At 34.8% G+C, this 25,446-nt stretch overlaps 2 protein-coding genes across 2 annotated transcripts; one reads left to right on the top strand and one right to left on the bottom strand.

The window, feature by feature from the left end:
- The first annotated feature begins 36 nt into the window (after window positions 1-36).
- LOC128232076 (glutathione S-transferase theta-1-like) lies at window positions 37-2,745 on the top strand. The gene is made up of 4 exons (XM_052945421.1): window positions 37-184; window positions 863-950; window positions 1,217-1,370; window positions 1,641-2,745. Exons 1-4 carry the CDS (start codon window positions 73-75, stop codon window positions 1,986-1,988), a joined length of 702 nt encoding a protein of 233 aa, XP_052801381.1. The 5' UTR covers window positions 37-72; the 3' UTR covers window positions 1,989-2,745.
- A 1,332-nt stretch (window positions 2,746-4,077) lies between these two features.
- LOC128231754 (putative tricarboxylate transport protein, mitochondrial) lies at window positions 4,078-25,373 on the bottom strand. The gene is made up of 7 exons (XM_052944933.1): window positions 25,158-25,373; window positions 17,697-17,907; window positions 14,076-14,161; window positions 13,349-13,486; window positions 12,245-12,465; window positions 9,589-9,662; window positions 4,078-8,252 (listed from the first exon to the last, which is right to left on the bottom strand). The coding sequence occupies exons 1-7, from the start codon at window positions 25,270-25,272 to the stop codon at window positions 8,141-8,143; spliced, it is 957 nt and encodes a 318-aa protein (XP_052800893.1). The 5' UTR covers window positions 25,273-25,373; the 3' UTR covers window positions 4,078-8,140.
- Between the last annotated feature and the right edge of the window lie 73 nt (window positions 25,374-25,446).

The raw sequence follows: 25,446 nt of genomic DNA on the forward strand, positions 1-25,446 counted from the left end.
CATAAGATTTATAACAGTTGAATTGATTGGCTTAGACAATTTCGTGCCTTTGACCTCTTTAACTGTCAAAACATGGCTCTGAAGTATTACTTCGATTTGATGTCACAGCCATCGCGTGCTATTTATATTTTTCTAAAAGCTAACAGCATCCAATTCGAGCCAAAACCTGTTGCACTTCGGAAAGGTACTGTTATATTTTGGTTTGGCTATTGTGTTAATCGTTTATTTGTAAACTATCACTGAATTTTTCGTCAAGTCAAAATGTAGAACGTTGCATTAGTTGACAGGCTAGTCCACAAGTTTACAGACCGTATATCTATAAGTGTTTTATTGCGTCATAAATTAAAAATTTCATGGACTATCCAAGATAATATAAAAACATAATATATTCTCATAGTCTTTTATGCTATACCTGGGCCTACTCCCAGGTTACACACAGTAAAAAAGAGCCCAAGTCAATGAGTAGGGCCTTAAAGGCCTAGTTTAAGCCTTCTATAAGTGACCCCCCCCCCAAAAAAAAAAAAAAAAAAAACACCAAAAAACCTGTGTATAGTACACAACCTCTGTTTATTGATCTTAATCTACTTGCCTTTAATATTAACACAGACCTAATTAACCTTATGGTCCATGTTATTAAGAAGTCTTCAAAAGTTGAGGATGCTTTTTAAAAAATAAGGGAATATCAATTTACTCAAGCTCAAACTTTTGCCAAATTAAGTGATCAATAACAGTTTAATTTTGATGTACTTAACACTTGAAATTGATCTAGCAGATAATTATATTGTAGATTCTGTTACAACTTCCAGGTACATTAAAATAATGTAGTCACCTACAGTCAGTTTTTCTTATTTATGGCTTGCAGGCGAGCACTTAACAAATGAATTTAAGATGTTGAACCCATGGCAGAAAGTTCCATTCCTAGATGATAATGGCTTCATTCTTACAGAAAGGTATTTCTACGACTTTCATAGAGCAGTGGACACTTGAATGCACTTTAAGTTTCCATGCATTTATCAGTATTATTTCACTTGCATTCAACATTTGTTCAACATTTCTTTCTGAAATTCTTGCAGTACAATAAAATCTTGCAGTACAATTCTCAAAAGTTAATCTCTTGATTTGGTATGTTGTTAAATACCCCTTAACCTTCAGCAATGTGCAAATTTATGTAACTTGCACTGATCAAAACTTTCTAACCAAAACTTACCCATTCTAGTGTTGCCATACTGCGTTACCTGTCATGTAAGTACAATCTGCCGGAGCACTGGTATCCACGAAATGACCTCCTAAAACAGGCGAGGATAGAGGAGTATCTCCACTGGCAGCATCTTAACACACGCTTGCAGGCAGCCATGGTCTTCCAGCAAAAGGTGGGTGCCAAGCTTCAATGACAGATGCTCTGACCATATTCTAATTCCTAGTAACATTGTACCAAGTTATTTTTTCTTTCATAGTTGCCAAAATAAGCTATGGATTTTTTTTTTAGAAAGATTCTATCTGTGAAGACCATTTTTGAGTATTATAATAAATGGGCTCATGGTTTAAGGTTCTGTTTGTATGTGCAATTTACTTTGTTCTTTAATGGTAATAGTTTGTGCAGAAGGGAATAATAAAGGTGCTTGTATGCTCTTTTTTATCAGCTGATCTTGCCTGTAGCCAGACAAAGCAAGATAGATCAGGCAAAAGTGGATCGGTTCAAGGCAGAACTTCCCAAAGTGATCTCCCATATAGATACTTATTTCCTGAAGGATGACAAGTACATAGGTGGAGACGAAGTGTCGGTGGCAGACCTGCTGGGGGTGTGTGAGCTCATGCAGCTGTACCCAGTGTACGAGGAGGATTTATACCTTGCCAACCCACGTGTGAAAGCCTGGATGGAGCGCGTCAGAGAAAGGCTCAACCCACACTTTGATGAAGGAAACGCAATCGTGTACCGGACACGAGAGGCATACAAGAAAATTGGACCTTCACTTGGTGCTAAATTGTAAAACTAAATGATAAATTATTAATTTTGTAATGATTGCGTAAGGTGCTGCTTCTAGAAACAGTAGTTGCCTGCAAGTTATTATTATCTGGGACCCTGTACTGGTAAAATGCTTTCCAAGCTTGCTCAAATTCTGGATTTTGTATAGCAGGGCTTGTTGATTTTTTGATGGCAAGCACCAAACAGTATAAGATTCGGGCTTGTTCATCCAAAAGTCTAATTTGATGAATGGGACCTTTGAAGCATTATTGTTTTATGAAGAAACTGTATTAAGATGTAAAATAATGATAATGGTGGTATTTTATTTTTCATTGAGTCATATTTCAATATTACTTATCTTTATGAGATTATGACATTAACACTCTTTTAGAAATGGTAATAGAAATACATTACACAAGTTTGTTATATAAGGCATAACTGCATGTACCGGTAGTTGCAACACAAATAAGGGTGAAAGAATTTCGAGTAATCCCACTAGCCAATACATTGTATTTAGAAAGGCCATGATAATAAACAAATGTTTATCTTTCGATATATATAATTATCTTTTTATAAATCTGTATTTATTTATTCATTAATGCATTTATTTGCTCACTAATATATGCAATACACTTATTGTTGTACAGACACATAGGAGCTGGGGCCACAGGGGCCGCGACCGCGGCCCCAATATTCAGGCTAGTAACAGCAATGGGGAATATTTGATACTGAATTTCCTAATAATCGTATTTTAAATAAAGCTACGTGCATATAGATCAGTAGCAGTCTTACATGATATTGAATAAACAGGTCACCATGTCATAATTAAACATGTGTCCATCTAACTAATTGGTGTGTGAATGGCGTGAAAACAGTCGGCAGATTATTGAAGACGGGTAAGTGGAAGAAACTGTTGTTGAAGAACTGAGAAAGGAAATGAGTCACACCTGGATTTAGAGTGCTGTGCCTGACTAGATGGACTGTTAGGACGGGGTGTTTGAAAAGTGTCTCAGACAATTATTGCGTTCTCCAGAAATTGTGGGATACCACCTATGAGACCACAAAAGACACTGAGACCAGAGCGCGAATTGTTGGTGTGTTGGTGTGAAGAGTCTGACGGCCTCATTTGACTTTCTCTATGGTGTAACACTTGGGTATGAACTGTTAAAGCACAGTGACAACCTAAGCAGGGCTCTGACAAAGACATGTCAGCTTCTAAATGTAATAGTGAATAAATGTTACTAAACAATAATAGTTTTATATCTATCAACTATTTCAACCGAAAAAGGTTTAGATATAAACATGAAAATAATACCTGAACTCACTGGAAATCAAGTCTTTCAATGCTTAAAATTGAAAAAATCTCGAAGGGAGGGGATAACCCTCGTGAGCCCACCCTTTCCGCGGCCCCAATGTCAATTTCCGTACTACGCACATGTTGTACAAGTCAGATACAGTTACTCATTTTTTCTTCAAAAGTGTCCTATTACAGACGTATCTCCAAAACGAAAAGTAAGTTCTAAACTATTTTTTTAAATAAAATGTTCTTTAGTTGATTAACACTTGCATAATTATATTCCACAGAATAACAGTTTTACTTTAATATATGCAACTTTCTGTTTGCCAATAAAACTTCAGAATGAATTCTATTCTTCAATTTTCTTTTGCACAAATGGACAATATAAGTTCAAAACATAAATTTAACTATGACCTGATCAAGAAATTGTTTGATTAGAATCATACTACAAATACAACATATACACAGTTTACAACTTAACAAGGACATTCAAAGACTGTTATATTCATTATCAATATATTTTTGTATGAAATTCATTTTGAACCATACTATTTCCTTATTTGTATTGAAGGGAGAGTAACTGTACACAACAATAAAACAACTCTCTATACAAGTTGGCTCCCTTAGAGTATACTTTTGATAGGGCAACAACATTTGAAGGGCAATAATCCAAACATGCATAGGTTGATATGGCTATATTTCGAAAGGAACTGAGCTCTCGTTAATATCTAAGAGATACAAACAATACTGAAGATTTTAGTGTGTTTATTAGCAATTGTTAGACAGACGCACAAACGGACAACAGACACGCCATCGCATAAGAACTTCAAGCCTTTGTTCAGTTGAGATAAAAAATATTTGTGTGGTGTCCCAAACTTATTCAATCATTAACAAGCCTGGATGTGGTTATGCAGATAAGTCTGCCTAATTAACACACTGAATCATAATTCTGATACTTTATAATCAAGTTGACTTAGAGTTGTCTATCAAATGTGGGTTATATAGTTGTTGTAATTAGAACTGAACAATAGTGATGTATATACATGTATAATCAAGGCAGTCGATACCTCATCTATATTTCCCTGCAGCATAAAGTAGGAGATAAGAAGTGGACTTGAACTCTGGTCTAAAATCATTGACCTTGTGCTGTGACCTTATGCCCAGTGAGACCCCAACATGGAATCTGCATGAGGCAATCTAGATAATAAAATTATGTGATCCAAGTTTTATTTATATCCTTTAGGGGTGGAGGACGAAAATATTATGGATAGATTGGAAACGATTTCGTTTTAGGAGAATATTGTATCACATGCAATAAGCCAATCGGCAATAATGACGAAAATAAATTTCTTACATGAAGAAGTCAACTCAATAACCTTTTCTAATTTTATGTCCTCTTTACACGGATACATTATATTTCAACAGTATTCACAACTATGGCCTTAACACAGCTTTCACAGGTTTTGTAATTCTATAAATTTAAACATAACTAAACAATTAGTGTAATAGAATAAAATATATAATTCTATAAAAGACATGGATGAGCATGTGAAATGATACGTACAGTACTTATACGGTACAATTTCTTTAACAAAAAATATTTCTAAGAACACAATTTAGTACAACCAAATATAGCACTGCTTCCAAATTAAATAAAAACAACAATAAAAATCAACATCCAAGTAAAGTCTTATGCCAACTTGAACACTCTATCAAAATACTACAACCACACCATTACATAATATTTTTTCTACTGATTAAACACTACAATTCCTTTTTAAGTCATTCTCTTTTATTGCACTTAATGTTAATACTCATTTAAGGCCAAGAAACATTAATCTTTAGTGTTTTATAGGTACATTTTGCTTTTTTCCAATTATGTTTAAAACTATAATAAGTTGTTTTGTAACAAAATAAACCATATATTTTACACAATAGCTACATGATTTCATGAATAAATTATCCCCAAAATCATCCTATTTAGGCAAAGGACATTTAGAGGGTTTAGAAAATGTATGCGGTGTGTCCTTTGACACTGAACTGTTTTGGGAAGCCGAAGTGTCATGTTTAAGTCTATTCATACTTGCCAATAATTGAGAATGTTGCAAACATAGCTGATAGAATGTTTTGAAACACACATGAGGTATTTAGACCAAAATCTCCACAGATCAAACTGTAGATAGGAATGTTTCACAAGGCTTTGTTGACTCACATGTACCAGTACTAGCCATTATGTGTTGTTTGGAATTCTGGATGGAACATTAATGTTTTTATGGTTTTAAGCACAAGTGAAATCATCATTATGTCAAACTATTTAATATAATATATAAATTGTAATATCATGGCACAGAAAATATATTGCAGTACAAACAGACACATGCTGATGTTAATCTACACATTAGTGCTAAAAAAGGGTACCGTAAATGTAAAGTAATTTGCGCAATATTTGCACTTGTTGCACCAACTGTGTGATTTTGCATCTTCCTACAGAGGAATTTTATGCCAATTGCAAGTAAGGCTAGAGAATATATTTTAAGATTCCCATCCCCTCCTGACAAGATTTTGGCTTCGGTAAAAAGATGTAAATAATCCAAGTAACAGCATTCAAGTGTACCACAATCCCTTTTTTATTTTTTATTCAAAACAGCCTGGCAATCTTCCTCATTTTTAAAATTGTGAGAGAATTTATAAATTGCTTTTCTCTAGCCTATTGTATTATGCTCATGTATACCTGTTTAATGTATATTTAGTTATAGTCCAGTTAATTAAGATTTGTCCAAGTGTCCAATACTACGTTAACATGTAGTGTGAATGTTAATAATAGCACATGGTTGGTAACATTAAATCCTTTTTTTGCCTACATATATCTCATGTAGCTATAAATTCTTAGACAAACAACAAGATGTGCTAACATATATTTCATTCAGTAAAGTCTTATGTAGACAATTAGGAGTATGGTTCAGTGATTCACTACATACACAATCTCAACAGTTACACATTTAATTCCATGCATTATTGTGGTTAATAGAGATTTATCTGTGAAAAATAACTTGATATTTTACTGTTCCCAATAGAGAAAGTAGCAAAATGATAGTTTTCACTGTGATGAAATTTTAGCCCAGTCTGTTATCTAAATTTAATGTCAGCATGCACAGGGTGGTACTAATTATCAATGAAATCATGTCAGAAGTAAATGCAATAGTATGTCATTTTATATCATTTCTGGCATAAAACAAAAAGTATGATACAATAATTAAAACTACTTGTTTCAGAGTAAGATTGCAATGAATTACACTTAAACATTTATTCTCTATTTCTACAATGTGTTCCAGCAGAATGTTCAGGTTTTAGTTATAAACCTAATAAGATATAACAAGAGCCTCGTGGCGGGAACGCTACACTTGTCTGTTCCTCTTAGTCAATAAGAGCCAGAACTTAAAACTTATTAAGCAAGCTTTGTAGGCCTTGCTACACATGTGGTCATTATCACTGGTAGTTTGTATATAGCATTCCATGTGATTGTCTTGAATGGTTATTACAGTACCTTAAAGTTTTGCATCACTTTTTCAAACTATGAAGGGGCAGAACTGAACCATTAGTAAGCCAGAGTTATGGGACTTCCTACACATGTGCATATAATCACAAGTAACGTGAGTACAAAGTTTATTCTTGAATGATCATTTAGTTATGGCCATGATGATACATGTGTTGCTGTATATGAGCATATTGTCTTTGGTCAAGGTTAAAGGTTTTTGCACGATGCCAAAGATACCTATGACAATAACTTGACTTTTCCTACAAAAAACATACCAGCTTATAACTTAAAAGTAGATTACATCAAATGTAGATTTGTAATTGAAATTAATACAAATGGAATGTTACAGTAAGTGAGTTTGAAATAAATCAATTTCACATGGTGGGAGATGAAAAGAACACATTGTATAGAAAATTGAATAAAAAAGCTTATTGAAGTTTTTCAAAATATAAAAAAATGGTTAAACAAAACCCATGAACAAATTAAATCATTTGGTACATACTGTGTACATTTGTAACAATGTATATAAAAAAGAACTTTTAACTTATAATAATAAAACATCATGGCTTAATTCATTATAAAAAACAGCCTGGCATGGAAGACTTCCGTCCAAAATTGGTGTACAAAAATGAATTGCCACTGTTTGTTGAAGTCCAATAAGGATTTGCAACATTAAATATGCATTTCAGATGTAACTTTTATAAATGGCAAATCTGACCATCAAAGAATGTCAAACTAAATTTAGTTTTAATGGTTAATTAAAGCAAAAATAAACAATAATTGGCCAATTGTTGAGAACCTTGTTAAAGTTAACTATAATGTTAAGAGCATTGCTGTTACATTTTAAAGGTGAACTATTTTATGACGTGCTGCAATATTGAAATAAAACAAGCACAAGTGAAAATTTTGTCTCAAAACTTGTAAGAATCGCAGCACATCACAAATGAGTCCATGACACTTCTTGAGAAGTAAAGATTTGAAAACTAACCATGTTGACATTTACTTTAACACTGTTCTGAACAATCTGCCCAATCACTATTACATATTTTCCAATTGTGAACTAAATGACTATTGACTCATTTAACCTAACAACATAGTTATAATTGTAATTATAGCATAATTTTTCATTAACATGATTTGTGCAGCAACGATATGTAATTAAAATCCAGATAGACAAGAAAATACTGTGAGACACTCTATAATAAAACCAATCCTTAATCCAACAAATGATCCCATAACAGAAAAACGTTATATACATTGCTAATCACAGCCTAACATTGCAAGTTTGGGTCCCCAAAGAGGAAGAAGGAGATCACATGGTAACCATCATCACTGATGTGCCAGTTTAGTCCTTCCAAACCTTGTTGAACATTTCCATAAAGGTGTCATAGATCATAAAGGTAATACACACATCAATACAAACTCGACTCAATCGTGGCACAGTGCCCTTGTAAAACCTGAAATATACAAAATATCATATTTTCATAAACTTGACATCATTACATTTGATGTAAGTTGTGAATTTCAATGAGATCTTCTGCACTTTACTACTTTGACGAATAATGATAATACCTTATATTATTAGTTATTACTAGCATCATTATGAAAGATTTTGTGGCTATGAGTTTAATTTATTAGAATCCATTGACTGATGAACTTTAGTGTTTTATTTCTGTAATGCACAAATGAAGGATTATTGTCTTTCAGTTCCTTCACATATTACCAGTACTATAATATACTGCAATTAAAATCATGAGAACTGTTTGCCAGTAGGTATCATTAGTAGCATTACTAATCAAAAATAATAATGATAGATTTAATATCAAAAGAACATAATTTGATAATAGCTCAAGTGGATAAGTGGATGGAGCTCAATTTGCAAGAGCAAAATTTGAGGAGATTTTTAAACAAGCTTTAGTAATAATAAATCAAATAAAACTATTAAAGGTATTCAGTTTCAACTGTTTTTCTATTTTTAGTAACTACAAAGACCTTGACACTAAGGGCCTTAAACGCAAAGCTCCATAAACTCTTCCAATATGCCAAATTTCTTCCCAATGTGACAACCCAAACTAAAAATATTCAGTTTCAACCTTTTTCTTTGTTTAGTACCAGTGACCTTGACCTTGACCCAAGGGGATCCCAAATGCAATCAAATGAAAATTCTTTATAAACTCTTCCTATATACCTATTTTGGTCACATTATTTCAACCCAATCTAAAGATATTTAGTTTCAACCTTTTTTTAGTACCATTGACCTTTACCCTAGGGGCTCCAAATGCAATCTCATGAAAGGTCTCCTTAAACTCTTCCTATATACCAAGTTTGGTCACAATATATCAACCCTGACTAAAAATATTCAGTTTCAACCATTATTTTACTTTTCTGACAGTGAACTTAACCTTGACCATGGGGGCTCAAAACGCAATACCAAGAAAGGTCTCCATATACTTTTTCAACATACCAAGTTTGGTCACAATATGTCTACCCTATTTCACTTTAGGAAAACATGGTAAATAAAAACCATAGCCCAATTCATAGATTGTTATTTGATACTGCCCGATATTAGAGCCTATTTGATTCAAGCCCCATATTAGAGCCCATTTTGATTTGAGCCAAACATAAGAGCCCCTATTGTTTTCTGTCCAATATTAGAACCCAATGTGATAGGACCAAAGAAATTTTGAGTCTGAATGGCAGAATTCGGTAAAATTGTTATTAGGTATGAATGATCAGTTTAACTCCTCCTACAGGTTATACATGTAGTTTGAACTAAATGATTAAAATACTCACGCTCTTGGTCCCTCATGTTTCATTATTTGATAGGCACAATCTAGGGTTCCCTTGTATTTATGTGCCTCTAGACCCTGTAAATACGCAACCTTGTGTTACCTTATCTAAATGGCAGGATCAAAGGTCATTCTGTAGTTATGTGGCAAAAAAACAAAAACATGCATATATACAATAATCTTTTTAAGGAAGGTCATTATAATTATCTTGACAATGTTTCCATCTGATAAACAGAATGAACCTAATACTTATACGACCACATTATACCTTAATCTAGCTTGTTTTCTAGCCTATGTAATAAAATAACCAACATGAGCCACTAAAATTGTTTGTACTTTTTCTCCATCACTTTTAATAGCTTTTTTTATAGTGTGAATAAAAGAACAAGAGGCACATCAGTGCCTGTGCTCCACTGGCCAAAAGGTTCAAGCAAAGACCACCTAACGAACATTTTGGTCAAGTTTCATAGAAATACAATCATCAATTTTTGAGGAGAAGTTATTTAATTTTTTTTTTTACTTTAATAGCTCTGGCTGCCATGTTGTGCAGTGGACCGAAATGATTTGGGCAATTTGAGTAAAGGAGCACCAAACAAACATTTCTGTCAAGTTTTATCGAAAAAAGGTCATCGGTTTCGACGACAAGTCGTATAAAGTTTTTTTTATTTTTTAGCTCTGGCAGCCATGGTGTGCAGTGGACTGGAACCATTTAACAAATTTTGGTTAATGACCACCCAAGGAACATTTCTGTCAAGTTTCATCAAAATCTGATCATCGGTTAACATTTAATCTGAATAGATTATGAAGCAAATATCTAACCTGAACAAGAACTGACGAGATAGAATCGACTTGGTGTTTCACTTACACTTTTCGGCCATTTAAGTTACTAAAAATAGCTGTTTCATAAACTTTCAGAATGTCACTTAAACGAAAATTAATGTTCAGTCTATATATACTTTCCTTTGTATAAATGTAAGGTTTTTAAATTGATCTTTTTGTGAGAACTTTATGCTTATATGTTTACTCATAAATTATTATTGTTTAAAAATTATTTAAAGATGCTATACGTGAAAAATTAAGACAGTATTTTTTTTTCTATTAAAGGGAGGTAATTCAGTAGTAAAATGTAATCAAAGCTATTAAAGCATGGCATTTCTTTTCTAACCATGTTGATATTATTACAGTCTATTCAAGCAAGATGCCTTTTGTTTTTACATAGTACCCATAGGTTCTGAAAAACAAGGAGCACTATTCCCAACAGAAGGATGTCACTCCATATCACTGCATGAGCATCATAATAAAGAAATGTTTACTCAAACTGCAAGCTGCTCAATTGAAATAGGTATTTACCTCAAGCATACAGTTTTATAATGTGGCAAAATAGTTGGACTACTAGATTGTCATTCGGACTAGTAAAATATGCCATTATGCTAGTCCAACTGGCTAGTAGGTTAAAATGTTTTTCGTGAAGACTGCGGACGAGAAGTCCTTAAAGGTTTTTCTATTTTTAACTCTTGCAGCCATGTTGTGCAGCGGACCGGAACCATTTGGGCAATTTTGGTTAAAGGGCATCCCGATGAACATTTATGTAAAGTTTCATCAAAATCTGATAATCGGTTTCTGAGAAGATGTAGTTTAACGTTTTTTTCTATTCTTAGCTCTGGTGCCCATGTTGTGCAGCAGACCAGAACTGTTTGGGCTATTTTGGTTAAGGACCACCCAAGTAACATTTCTGTCAAGTTTCATTGCAATACGATCATCGGTTTCTGAGGAGAAGTCGTTTAAAGGTTTTTCTATTTTTACCTCTGGGGGCCATCTTGTGCAGTGGACCGAAACCATTGAAGCAAATTTGATAAAGGCCATCCAAGGAACATTTCTGTTAAGTTTCATCAAAATCTGATCATCGGTTTCTGAGAAGATGTTCTTTAAAGGTTTTTCTATTTTTTTGCCCTGGCAGCCATGTTGTGCAGCGGACCGGAACCATTTGCAATTTTGGTTAAGGACCACCCAAGGAACAATTCTGTCAAGTTTCATCAAAATCTGCCTATCCGTTTCAGAGGAGATGTCGTTTAAAGATTTTGCTATTTTTAGCTGTGGCGGCCATATTGTGCAATGGACCAGAACCATTTGAGCAATTTTAATAAAGGACCACACAAGGAACATTACTGTCAAGTTTCATCAAAATCTGCCGAACCGTTTCAGAGGAGATGTCGTTTAAAGATTTTGCTATTTTTAGCTCTGGCGGCCATATTGTGCAATGGACCGGAACCATTTGAGCAATTTTGGTAAAGGACCACCAAAGGAACATTCCTGTGAAGTTTTGTCAAAATCCGCTTATCAGTTTCAGAGGTGATGTCGTTTAAAGTAAAAGTTTACGCACGCACGCACGCACGCACGCACTCACGACGGACAATCTGTGACGACATAAGCTCCATGGCCTTCGGCCAGTGGAGCTAATAAAAAAAGAGAAAAAAGTTTAGATCAAAAACATTTTTATGTTGAAACCTTTCGAATAATTATCACTACTTAAATAATATTATATCCATGTCCAGTCATATAATTATGTTAGAACAAGTCATGTTATAAGGTTCACTGTGGACCAAAGGTACAAAGATGACTCTGCTTTTATCTTTAAAAAGAAAATGATAATAAATCTTTACCTGTAATCTAGTTTTAACGACATCTACAGGAGTATTGCCATATACAGAACAAGCACCAGCGAAAGCCCCAAACGCCCCGACTACATACATTGGTACTTTTTTGTTCGGGTCCCCTTCCCTATACCAGTTCTTTAAACTCTCCATTACGAAGAATCGTATGGCCTGGTTGCTGCCTTGCTTTATGATAGTTGGTACAACTCCTTGGTATACACCATGAAATCCTGCAGGAACAGATGAATATTCATTACAAGTGGGAATATGGTCAAGATGGATTCATTTACGTATATGGAGGAATCTTGATTAGATTGTGTTGCAGTCACAAGGCATCTTAACATCAGAGCAGTACCTCAGAACTGTCATATCAATGGTAGATGGATGAGGGAATTCCATTACCCATTTGAAGACACATCATTATCTCCGCTGAGATATCCATTCAATCTACTACTGTAACAAATTATTCCCCAATATGTATATCAGAGTCTTCTCTCAAACATACATCTCATACATAAAGATGCAGTATTAAATTCCTAACATACCAACTTACTTAGAATGCTAGTGGTACTGTGCCTATTAGTAATACTAACATGTACACATATTGGTATTTTATGTGCATCAATGTACGATATACTCCGATATTTAAAAACGAGCTGTCACAGTAAGTGCCATACAGTTTGTTGATTGACAAGTATGATCAACAAATGTGTCTTCATTCAGGAAGAGCTATCATAAGATATACCTGTAAGCATACGCGAGACCCCATGATGGTAAACCCCAAGTGTGAAGAAGTGATGAAATAAGAGATAGGGTCGAGGGTCTTCCATGCAACACATTGTCTTTATGTACCAAACACTTGTGAGAAGTATTTTTAAGAAGAAGAAAGGGTTGTGGATCTTCCACATGACACATCGCCTTATGTACTAGAGGCTAGATCTTGAAATATAAATGTGACATTAGACTTCACTCTAACTATCATCATTCATTTATTCATGAATTTTGGCCTTTCCAAAAATCGGACAACAGTGTTACATAAAAGTATTAAAATCGTAACAGTGTTACATAGTAGTATTAAGAGAATATAGTTTCAAAATTTAAATTGAGTATTACCTTCAGCTCTGATAATTTCTCGCACCCCGTGGAAAAATCCTCGGAACTTTGGTTTGGCCAGTGTCTGATCGTTAATGAACTTGACCTTGACCGTCTCCATGGGGGTCACAGCAAAAATGGCCTCGGCAACACCAGCTCCTGATGTACAAAAAAGGTTATAGTTAATGTGCAAAAAATATTTGCTTATATCAAATATATATTTTAGTTTGCTGATAGTTTTTTCATTTTCTTGCAAATACTAGTACGAGTGTTCATTGAGGCGACAAAAGATATTCTAGCAAATGTCTCTTACGGTACCGGGCATGGTATCCTAGGTACAATTACCAGTATGGGAAAATTAGATGCTTGGTTACCACATATTGTTTTGTTGTCATTTGAAAGGGTTTAATGAGCAGAGAAAGAATATATACCACTTTACCAAAGGAAAGTATCACAAATAATGTTTTTTTGTCCCTAAAGATTGTCAAGAAAGGAATTCAAGTATTATTTTAGCTAATATAATCATGTGGTTTTGGTAATTTATTTAACATTTTAAAATCATTAACAAAATTAATACTCTTTCAATTTATACCAAAATTGTATGGCCTTAAAATTGAACATTTTGACATCGTCACGACATTTGGGCATTACTCTTATTGCACATCTGATACCTTAATTGTGAAGTCTTGAATGCACATATCTGGCCAGTTAATATTTTGCCACTACTATAAGTAAAAAGACATCTTGCCTAGACCACACAGAACTCTGTGGCTTGGGGATAAGTTGCCCTTGTCATCAACTGCATGCCGCTTTAACTCTTCAAACACACCAAATCTGAAATTTAAAAAAAAGGCAACAGCATGAGACATGTGGAGACATTATCATTTGCCCTTTAACAAATACATACACTGCACGCATGCCACTGTTTTGTAGATGCCCCAAAATTAATGAATCCATCATTTATGCATTCCAAAATGCCATGATCACAGAACGTAGTTTTTTATGAAAGATGTATGAGACAAATAGTGCAATAGCAAGAATATTTAATACAAGTATGACAGTTTTATTTGAGACGTGTTATTCCTTTAATCGTATCTTTACTGTACAACATCAATAATGATAAACTGTTCACTATCAACATAACAAGAGGCACATCAGTGCCTGTGCTCCACTGGCCAAAAGGTTCAAGCAAAGACCACCTAACGAACATTTTCGTCAAGTTTCATAGAAATACAATCATCAATTTTTGAGCAGAAGTTATTTAAAAAAATTTTTTACTTTAATAGCTCTGGCTGCCATGTTGTGCAGTGGACCGAAATGATTTGGGCAATTTGAGTAAAGGAGCACCAAACAAACATTTCTGTCAAGTTTTATCGAAAAAAGGTCATCGGTTTCGACGACAAGTCGTATAAAGTTTTTTTATTTTTTAACTCTCGCAGCCATGTTGTGCAGCGGACCGGAACCATTTGGGGAATTTTGGTTAAAGGGCATCCCGATGAACATTTATGTAAAGTTTCATCAAAATCTGATAATCGGTTTCTGAGAAGATGTAGTTTAACGTTTTTTTCTATTCTTAGCTCTGGTGCCCATGTTGTGCAGCAGACCAGAACTGTTTGGGCTATTTTGGTTAAGGACTACCCAAGTAACATTTCTGTCAAGTTTCATTGCAATACGATCATCGGTTTCTGAGGAGAAGTCGTTTAAAGGTTTTTCTATTTTTACCTCTGGGGGCCATCTTGTGCAGTGGACCGAAACCATTGAAGCAAATTTGATAAAGGACCATCCAAGGAACATTTCTGTTAAGTTTCATCAAAATCTGATCATCGGTTTCTGAGAAGATGTTCTTTAAAGGTTTTTCTATTTTTTTGCCCTGGCAGCCATGTTGTGCAGCGGACCGGAACCATTTGAGCAATTTTGGTTAAGGACCACCCAAGGAACAATTCTGTCAAGTTTCATCAAAATCTGCCTATCCGTTTCAGAGGAGATGTCGTTTAAAGATTTTGCTATTTTTAGCTGTGGCGGCCATATTGTGCAATGGACCAGAACCATTTGAGCAATTTTAATAAAGGACCACCCAAGGAACATTACTGTCAAGTTTCATCAAAATCTGCCGAACCGTTTCAGAGGAGATGTCGTTTAAAGATTTTGCTATTTTTAGCTCTGGCGGCCATATTGTGCAATGGACCGGAACCATTTGAGCAATTTTGGTAAAGGACCACCAAAGGAACATTCCGGTGAAGTTTTGTCAAAATCCGCTTATCAGTTTCAGAGGAGATGTCGTTTAAAGTAAAAGTTTACGCACACACGCACGCACACACGCACGAACTCACGACGAACAATCTGAGACGACATAAGCTCCATGGCCTTCGGCCAGTGGAGCTAAAAATTCACGTAAATGATGAAATAAAATGATCAATACCCGGTAGTCTGATCAGGCAGCAAATAATAGCCACAAAATCCAAAATATAATTATTTTAAATGACCCATAAGATAAATAGGTCTGAATGAATTACATTTCTTCTGAAAAAACCAAAATGACTTAAAGTAAAGGTATTTATCAAAATCAATGGTTGTGCGACTACATAGCCATTTAAAATTTCTTTTCATTAATACATACTTATAACCTTTAATAGTTTTAAAATTACAATGATATGAATATTATTGAAACTAAAAATAATTGAAAATCGAAAGTGGTCATCTTATGGTCATGCATCCTCCATGCCAAGTTTGAGGACCTAAACCATAGGTCTAGGTATCGATTAGTTGTCACTCCAACAAGCTTTTCGCATTCAAGGTCATTGTGACCTTGTCCTTTGACCTGATGGTCACAAAATCAATACGGGTCATCAACTGTTCAGACCAAGCCCTCATGTAAAGTTTGAGGACCAACAGTCTTGGCATTGTTGAGTTATAACATGGACAAGCTTTTCGGTTTTAAGGTCATTGTGATCTTGACCTTTGTCCTGATGACCTCAAAATCTATAGGAATCATCTACTGGTCATGTCAAGCCTCCAAGTCAAGTTTGAGGACCATAGGTCCAGGAATTGTAAAGTTACCACTTGGGCAATTTGAAGGGGAGCATAATAAATTTAATATGCAACTGTAAGGTGAAAACATACATGGTTATTATAAAATAATAAATGCTTAAACTAATAAATGCTTAAACTTTACTTAGTAAGTGCATCATATTTTTTTTCAAGGTATTTGCTACCATTCTTGTTTTATTTTTATAGCTCATACAACATTAAATATATCTACAACTTAATCATAAAGCATTCAGGAAACATGATCAGGTAATTGTCACAGCAAGAATGCAGGGACTGCCAAAATAAACCTACCGTTTATGAACAAGGAAGTAGGAAGAACTATTTCCATGTCATGGTCTACAACTGAGTTTTTTTTATTTAAGTCAATCAATATCTTTTAAAAATATCATTATTCAGTGCATTGAAAAAGCTGCTTTATAATATCAACTGCTACTAATAGCACAAAATTATGATGATTAAGGTGTTTTAATTTCATTGACAACAAAAATGCTTCTTCTCCATTTTTTGAAAGTTTGTAGTTGTTGTTTTTTATGAATGAAATCAATTTGCATTAATCTACAATTAAAGTGTCTGCATAAGTGCATGAAGAAGCTCTAATGTGGTTTAAACTGCAATTTATATAATGCTTTCGGTGGAAAATCATGTTATTTTTATGGCTATTAGTTTCACATCAGTGAAAATAGCAAATAATTTTATTGCTCTTATATATTCTTGTTCCAGTGTTGCTTACTAAAAGTAATGTATCTTACACAAGGCCGAATAAAAAATGTTTGACATGATGTCACACAAGTTATGTCAGCAATATTACTATACTATCAGTTGGTAAATACATTTTGATCCAACACTGAATTAAACAACTATATCCTAAGGTTAAAATGTCTAAAATCAACATTGATTTTGCAGGGAAATGTCTACTTCATTCCAGACTGTTATCAATTCATCATTTCTATAGCAATTTGTGTTTGCAAAAATGATAGTGTTTCCAAGAAGGGTATTGATTTGACATAAATCTCCCCTATGTTCCCAAAATCTCAGACTTCATTTGTGAACTATCAATAATAATCTCTGAATCTTTTCCTGGTAACCATATATGGTAAAAGAGATTGTGTCTTACAGACATACCACACTTAAATCGTTTATTCTTCTGTATGTAAGAAAAAGGTTTCATTGTTCAAATGCACAAGTCCCATTAGTATAATTTAGGCACACTAGATGAAACTCTAGCAAGATTTATTTATAGCTCAACTCACTTTAATTTCAAACAGCTCACCCTTGTTTCTAAAGCAAAGTACTGAACTGATACTGCTAAAGGAGTACACACCTTACGGCTGACTTTGGTATGGAGCCATACAGGAGGACAGGCAGCCCCCGGTAGAGGCCCCTCACTCCGTACTCGTTGACTGTCACCTTGATACAGTTCAGCGGCCCTGTGTACCGGCGAGACTTTCCGGACCGCTCATCCAGCTGCAGCTGTGTCTTCACATACTCAGTTGGGAATGTGATACATATCTCTATACCTCCAGTTATTCCACCTGAAAAACACACCAAATAAACACTCAATTCTGTATTGATATATAAAACAAGAGCTGTCACAGTATGTGACCAATGCCCCCGAATGTGACACTGACCTACGAACAAGGTCAGTACATGAAAAGTTGATCTTGCCTTTACGTGTCAAATACATATGGCAAGTTATTTTAAATTGCCTCTGAACATAAAAAAATACCACCCATACTTGACAACATACACTGTTATGTCCTTATATTCAGAATTCCCTTGCGAATAAACACTTAGTGTATCTTTCACCTTAGAGGTAGGGACATGGGTCTTGCACACGACACGTCATCTTCGTATGTGGAACACAGTCATGTAGCAAGTGATTTTAAAATCTGTCCATACAAGCGAAAGTAACAGCCCTGACACGACAACCTATACTCTATGTCCTTATATGCAGCACTCCATTGTGAATAAATACTAAGTGTGACCTTGACCTTTGAGGTAGGGACCCGGGTCTTGCACGCGACATGTCTTCTTGGTATGTGGAACACATGTGGCAAGTTATTTTAAAATCTGTCCATACAAGGGAAAGTTACAGCCTGGACACGGCAACCTATACTCTATGTCCTTATATGCAGCACTCCATTGTGAATGAACACTATGTGTGACCTTGACCTTTGAGGCAGGGACACGGGTCTTGCCCGCGACACGTCGTCTTGGTATGTGGAACACATGTGGGAAGTTATTTTAAAATCTGTCCATACATCGTCTTGGTATGTGGAACACATGTGGCAAGTTATTTTAAAATCTGTCCATACAAGGGGAAGTTACAGCTCGGACACGACAACCTATACTCTATGTCCTTATATGCAGCACTCCATTGTGAATAAACACTATGTGTGACCTTGACCTTTGAGGCAGGGACAATGGTCTTGCATGTGACACGTCGTCTTGGTATGTGGAACACATGTGGCAGGTTATTTTAAAATCTGTCCATACAAGGGAAAGTTACAGCTCAGACACGACAACCTATACTCTATGTCCTTATATGCAGCACTCCATTGTGAATAAACACTATGTGTGACCTTGACCTTTGAGGCAGGGACATGGGTCTTGCATGTGACACGTCGTCTTGGTATGTGGAACACATGTGGCAAGTTATTTTAAAATCTGTCCATACAAGAGAAAGTTACAGCCCAGACACGACAACCTATACTCTATGTTCTTATATGCAGCACTCCATTGTGAATAAACACTATGTGTGACCTTGACCTTTGAGGCAGGGACACGGGTCTTGCATGTGACACGTCGTCTTGGTATGTGGTACACATGTGGTAAGTTATTTTAAAATCTGTCCATACAAGGGAAAGTAACAGCCCGGACACGACAACCTATACTCTATGTCCTTATATGCAGCACTCCATTGTGAATAAACACTAAGTGTGACCTTGACCTTTGAGGTAGGGACACGGGTCTTGCACGCAACACGTCGTCTTGGTATGTGGAACACATGTGGCAAGTTATTTTAAAATCTGTCCATACAAGGGGAAGTTACAGCTCGGACACGACAACCTATACTCTATGTCCTTATATGCAGCACTCCATTGTGAATGAACACTATGTGTGACCTTGACCTTTGAGGCAGGGACACGGGTCTTGCCCGTGACACGTCTTCTTGGTATGTGGAACACATGTGGCATGTTATTTTAAAATCTGTCCATACAAGGGAAAGTTACAGCTCGGACACGACAACCTATACTCTATGTCCTTATATGCAGCACTCCATTGTGAATAAACACTATGTGTGACCTTGACCTTTGAGGCAGGGACAATGGTCTTGCATGTGACACGTCGTCTTGGTATGTGGAACACATGTGGCAAGTTATTTTAAAATCTGTCCATACAAGAGAAAGTTACAGCCCGGACACGACAACCTATACTCTATGTTCTTATATGCAGCACTCCATTGTGAATAAACACTATGTGTGACCTTGACCTTTGAGGCAGGGACACGGGTCTTGCATGTGACACGTCATCTTGGTATGTGGTACACATGTGGTAAGTTATTTTAAAATCTGTCCATACAAGGGAAAGTAACAGCCCGGACACGACAACCTATACTCTATGTCCTTATATGCAGCACTCCATTGTAAATAAACACTAAGTGTGACCTTGACCTTTGAGGTAGGGACACGGGTCTTGCACGCGACACGTCGTCTTGGTATGTGGTACACATGTGGTAAGTTATTTTAAAATCTGTCCATACAAGGGAAAGTTACAGCTCGGACACGACAACCTATACCTTATATGTAGCACTCCATTGTGAATAAACACTATGTGTGACCTTGACCTTTGAGGCAGGGACACGGGTCTTGCAGGCGCCACATCGTCTTGGTATGTGGTACACATGTGGCAAGTTATTTTAAATTCTGTATATACAAGGGAAAGTTACAGAGCCGGAAGGACGGACGGACGGACGGACGGTGCGATTTTAATATGCCCACCTTCGGGGGCATAAAAATATACCAAGTTTCATTTGAAATATTTAAATGACAACTGCTGCTGCTCCTCAAACCAAGACTACGACATCACAGTGTTTCCTAATCTCAATCAAACAACCCATTTCAATGTTTTTTAAATATAATATTTTTCTATCAACCAACATTACTATATTTCCCTTTATTCAAAGACAGGCAGAAAGCTCCATTGACATACAGAGGAACAGTGCAATTCCTATATGACATACTTTGGAGTCAAAAAATTAAACTGCAGTTTTCAATGTTCATGGGATCCCAATCCATATTATATTATTCAGAACAATTCCATGACAATCATGGGATAAATCAATTGAAGAATACATTGCTTAAAATGTTCAACATAAACAAGGAAAACCTTGACCTTGTATAATGATGTCACTAAGACATATGACATAATTATGCTTTAATTCACTGGGCAAAACTTAACATTTATTTGTAAACATAACCATTGGGGAGGTACTTCAACTACCATCATAACCAAAGTACCACTTGATGCTTTGAGCCCTATATAAATTTGGTGTTACCATTTATATGGGAGCTAATGAAAATTGAGGATTTTTCATATTCTACGAACAGTAGATCGATTCTGACGATTACCCCAAAAATAGTTTCAATGAGAATATTTCAGTCAGTCCATTTTCCCACAATGGTTTACTTGTTAAACTATTGTCAGTAGTTAAAAAGTGAAAATATTGCTTCTAATTCATCAATTATCGTCTTTGTATCTGATAACATTGAACATGAGCTTTCCTCTCTCTTTAATAGCAAAACAAGAAAAGAGCTACTTTTTTGTTCTCCTTTTATTCGCAGGACATTTACAGTACAAGTGGCAGTACATCTTACAAAATAGGCAGATATTCCGGGATATTCTCCATATAGAAACCACTTAATTACCACAATCAGTGGGCTTTCTCACAAGACTTTCTTCTCAAAACCCATAAAACATGTCATTGATTTAATCCAAGTGTTTTCAGAGGATCAATAATCTAATTTCTAGGAAGCCAAGAAAATTACAAGCCAAGGATTAAAATCACAAAATGATGCTGATTTGACCCTGGAAGACTGGAATGGGATCTAATGAACCATAATAAGACGTCTAGTAGGTTTCCTTAGGGCATGCTTATCCATTTTGTCTTAGATGGTTACCATAATTCCATTAGGTCTCTACCTCAGAAACATCACTCTATAGAAATGTGACAGCTGTTCAATGACAGAGAATTTCCAATACCTGCACCCTTATTCTCAATGAAATATCATATTATTTTAACTGTTAGCCTGTCTTGCCTGAATTATTGAATTATTCAAACATAAAAATATTCTTGTGTTACTGCACTCCAAAAGGAGACCTATATATTCACAACATGCCATAAATAAGAAATATATGAAACAACTAATTACCAAATGTAAGTTCCAAAAAACAAAAACAGCAAATTAACAAAATACGCCAATTTCACAGCCAGGTCAATTATTGTTCTTTATTTAATCTGGGACCAATAATACAATCTTACTCCCAGATTTAATTCAAGGTCCATAACTCTTACTTAACTTCATGTCTGTAGTGTGGTTGAAAATGTTAATTTTGTCAAAGGACAACAAAAAAGACAATTTTACTACAATTAAACACTAAATTATGAAACTGCAATTAAGACAACTACAAGGTCAATAATAGCTTTATTTTAATCCAAAGGCCTTAAGTCTATAGAGACATAATACTGATCAAGTCCTCCATATTATATACAGTCAAATGACAGACATATTAACAAGAATGGTAAACTGTAACAAGAACTGACTGTTTAAATAATGATTTCTTTTAATTTCAACATACAATTTGGGATGAACTAAAAGGGGAACAGTACAACTATCAATTTGACATTTTTTTACAGTTTGGGACATGGTCCATTTGACTGGTTATCACACTTGGCTCAGATATCCTGTTCAAACACATATTGATTAAGATAGGGCAAAAGCTACACAATGTTAACTGACAATAAACAAACTGTGTAATTTCCACAAGTCAAGAGCCATAACTCCCAAATGACTAAGGCAATATGAGTTGGTAACAAACACCATTTGTGTTCAAATGCGGACAATATAAAAGTTATGAAATTCAAGCAATTCAATGTCCATAACTTCATCATAATTTAGTGGACCCCGCCCACTGCAGATGAAAACATAATTTGTCAGAGGGGTATATAAAATTGTAACACTTTAAGAAGATGGCTTTCACAAGATTTAGCCCCATTCACAATCCCAAAAAGTTTTCAAGACTCAAAATATACAAAAAATAAATAAATGGGAACTCTCAGCAACTAGAAAAAAAATAAAGTTAAATAAAATCTGAAGCTTGGTTTAATGAGCTTAATTGTGGGCCTCGCCTCCTCAACCCCCATTGCCCTGGACTAGTGAAGGGGCCTAACTCAGGACTTAAGAACTTAAGTTCAGCGATTATTTTGCTGTATCTTTCAGCCACATCATATCCCTGGCTATGTAGAATGACAAACATTATTGTTTTTTAGTGTAAAATAGTATGCTAAGTTAAGGATTATTGAAATACAATTCTAACTGTACCAGTATTTATTTATTGAGTCAGCATTGACTTGTCACATGTGTATTTGTTTGAAACATACTATTGTATATCCACAATTTTCACAATTATGATCTTATTCACAAAAAGGTGAGAGAGATAACACAGTAAAATAATTCAGGAGCTCCATAATAAATAAAAAGTTTAAAAACACGGTGTATCAAAATGTAGGTCAAAATCAATGTCATCTAACAGCAAACACATTATTCACAGTGTAGTATATTGACTACTTAATGACCTTAAACATGAAGGTGACTTTTGTACATGTATAAGAGCTAAAATCAACCATTTTAACATTAAAACCATTACATTATTAATTAATAAGAAAATAAATAAAACTACCACCTTAAAATGCAGAAGTTAGATTAAAGTTTCCTGACACTATCCAAGATTTGTTTTCTACAGAAAAAACAACAACATAATATCTCAATCTCCATCAAGTATGATCAACATGAACCAAAATATGTATACTTTGCTTAATCAGATATGTAACATCTTTTAAACATCAAAGTGGTGCAGCCAATGCTGTGGTTATGCATATTTTGAGAGAAATAATGGAGTGTGAATAATAATGAAACATCATTTTATTTTTTCCTTTTTTGATAATTTATAACTCAGTTTTTTTGAATATCACTCATACAGGACCAGAGGAAAAAAAGAAAACCCTGGGCGAAAATGCTGAGAACTAAGATTTAAAATAGGGGTCAACATTAAAGTTGTGGTTTATGAGGATGCTTACACTGCTGTTATTACAAAATTTAAAGACATTACAAACAAGAATACAACCTTCATGTACATTTATTAATAATCAAGAAGGACTCAATCGCAAAGCTTACTGCAACCTTTCTTAATCATTTTACTTCATGTCATTTAACTACTTCTAGAGAAAGTCTTAGAGCCCAGGGTTCTCTGTAAATAAAATTTACATGCCAAACTCTATAGAACATATCTATTTGTGGATTATCTGCAAAAACACCAAATTTACATGCAATCCCTTATACAAAATTATTTCCAAGTGATTGAAACCTTAGTTTTAGTCACGGTATTCTTTAAATAATTAAAGGTTGAATTTTAACTCAATCCATTACTTGATATCAACTAAAATTTAAGTTATGAAAATATCTTGAGGCAAATGGTTACAAATCATTTGTTCTCTATCTAATAAATAAATTAAAGTCAAGATATCAACTTGAAGTTATATTAATATTCTCTGCGAGACACACGTTCCATATGAATGATTTTTTTTATCATAAAAGTAAAATGAGTTAAAAACATATTAAATGATGCATTAAAATTTAAAAAAAAGAGTTCTGCATCAACCTCTAATTCGCATCTTTAACAATATGTTAAATTTAGATATCAGAACAAATACGGGTAGCAGTTTCCTTTAATGTCACAATCAGGCAGCTGTCCCAGCAAATGATGTGAATACAGCATTTTCTAAGATATGTAAGGCAATAAACTAGATATCTTTTGCTTGACATTTTTTTGCCAAGGAAAAAGATTGCAATGTTAAGTTCAGTCCATGTTACACACAGAAAAATACAATAGGATGTTACCTTTTTTATTAAAATACAACTCTGTAGAATGTACAAATACTAATTTTCACATAAAATAAATGTTTGCAATAATTGAAAATTATAAAATTAAAATAGAACAATTAAATTCACATATTTTGGAACTCAAGCTTAACCCATAATGTTTTCTTTGAAAATAGTGTGGCCTTTAGAGAATGAAATTACATTAATAGCTTGCCCTTGGGTTGGCACTTAGGACTTCTGCAGTTCTGGGAGCGAATTTGATATAATGTAAATTCTGTGGCAAAATTTGGCAGAGACTAAGTCAAACCTCATCAAAACATGTGGAGATCATTAACTGGTATTCTAAAACTGATAAGTTTGTAAATGCTCGCACTGACGTCAAGAATGAATCAATCTAAATTCTAACCTCTCCAAATATGTCACCTTCTAGATTGTCCATATTCATGGAGTTGGGGGGATTTCTGCCACGCATGAGAAAATGTCATGTCACTGTTAAGTTTAAAAAACATAAACGCACTGACAGTGTAAAAAGACCGTAAAAATCTTTCTACATAGAAACAACTGAAGAATAACATATTTTGTCGCGAAATTTAGTGACACAAAAACGTAAACAACGTACTCACCGGCAATTATCCCTTTCAAACTTTTTTTAAATGATGTGACATTCTTATTTGTGGGCTTCGGTGGGTCCGGTGCTATTGGTTTTGGGCGGTTTGATGAATTTTCTGGACGATCCATTCTGAATTACTGAGAATTTATTATAAAAAACATAAACCCTGCACAAACTTGAAACGTCAAAATACCAGCTGTCTGAAAAAGTCACGCGAGAGCCTGGCGTGATCTAGCCTGAGAAAATCATCCAATCGTGTGGCTTCTTACTTAAATACAGCTTCCGGTGTATTGGACCAATGA

Source organism: Mya arenaria, chromosome 4, assembly GCF_026914265.1.
Source record: "Mya arenaria isolate MELC-2E11 chromosome 4, ASM2691426v1".
Taxonomy (NCBI): domain Eukaryota; kingdom Metazoa; phylum Mollusca; class Bivalvia; order Myida; family Myidae; genus Mya; species Mya arenaria.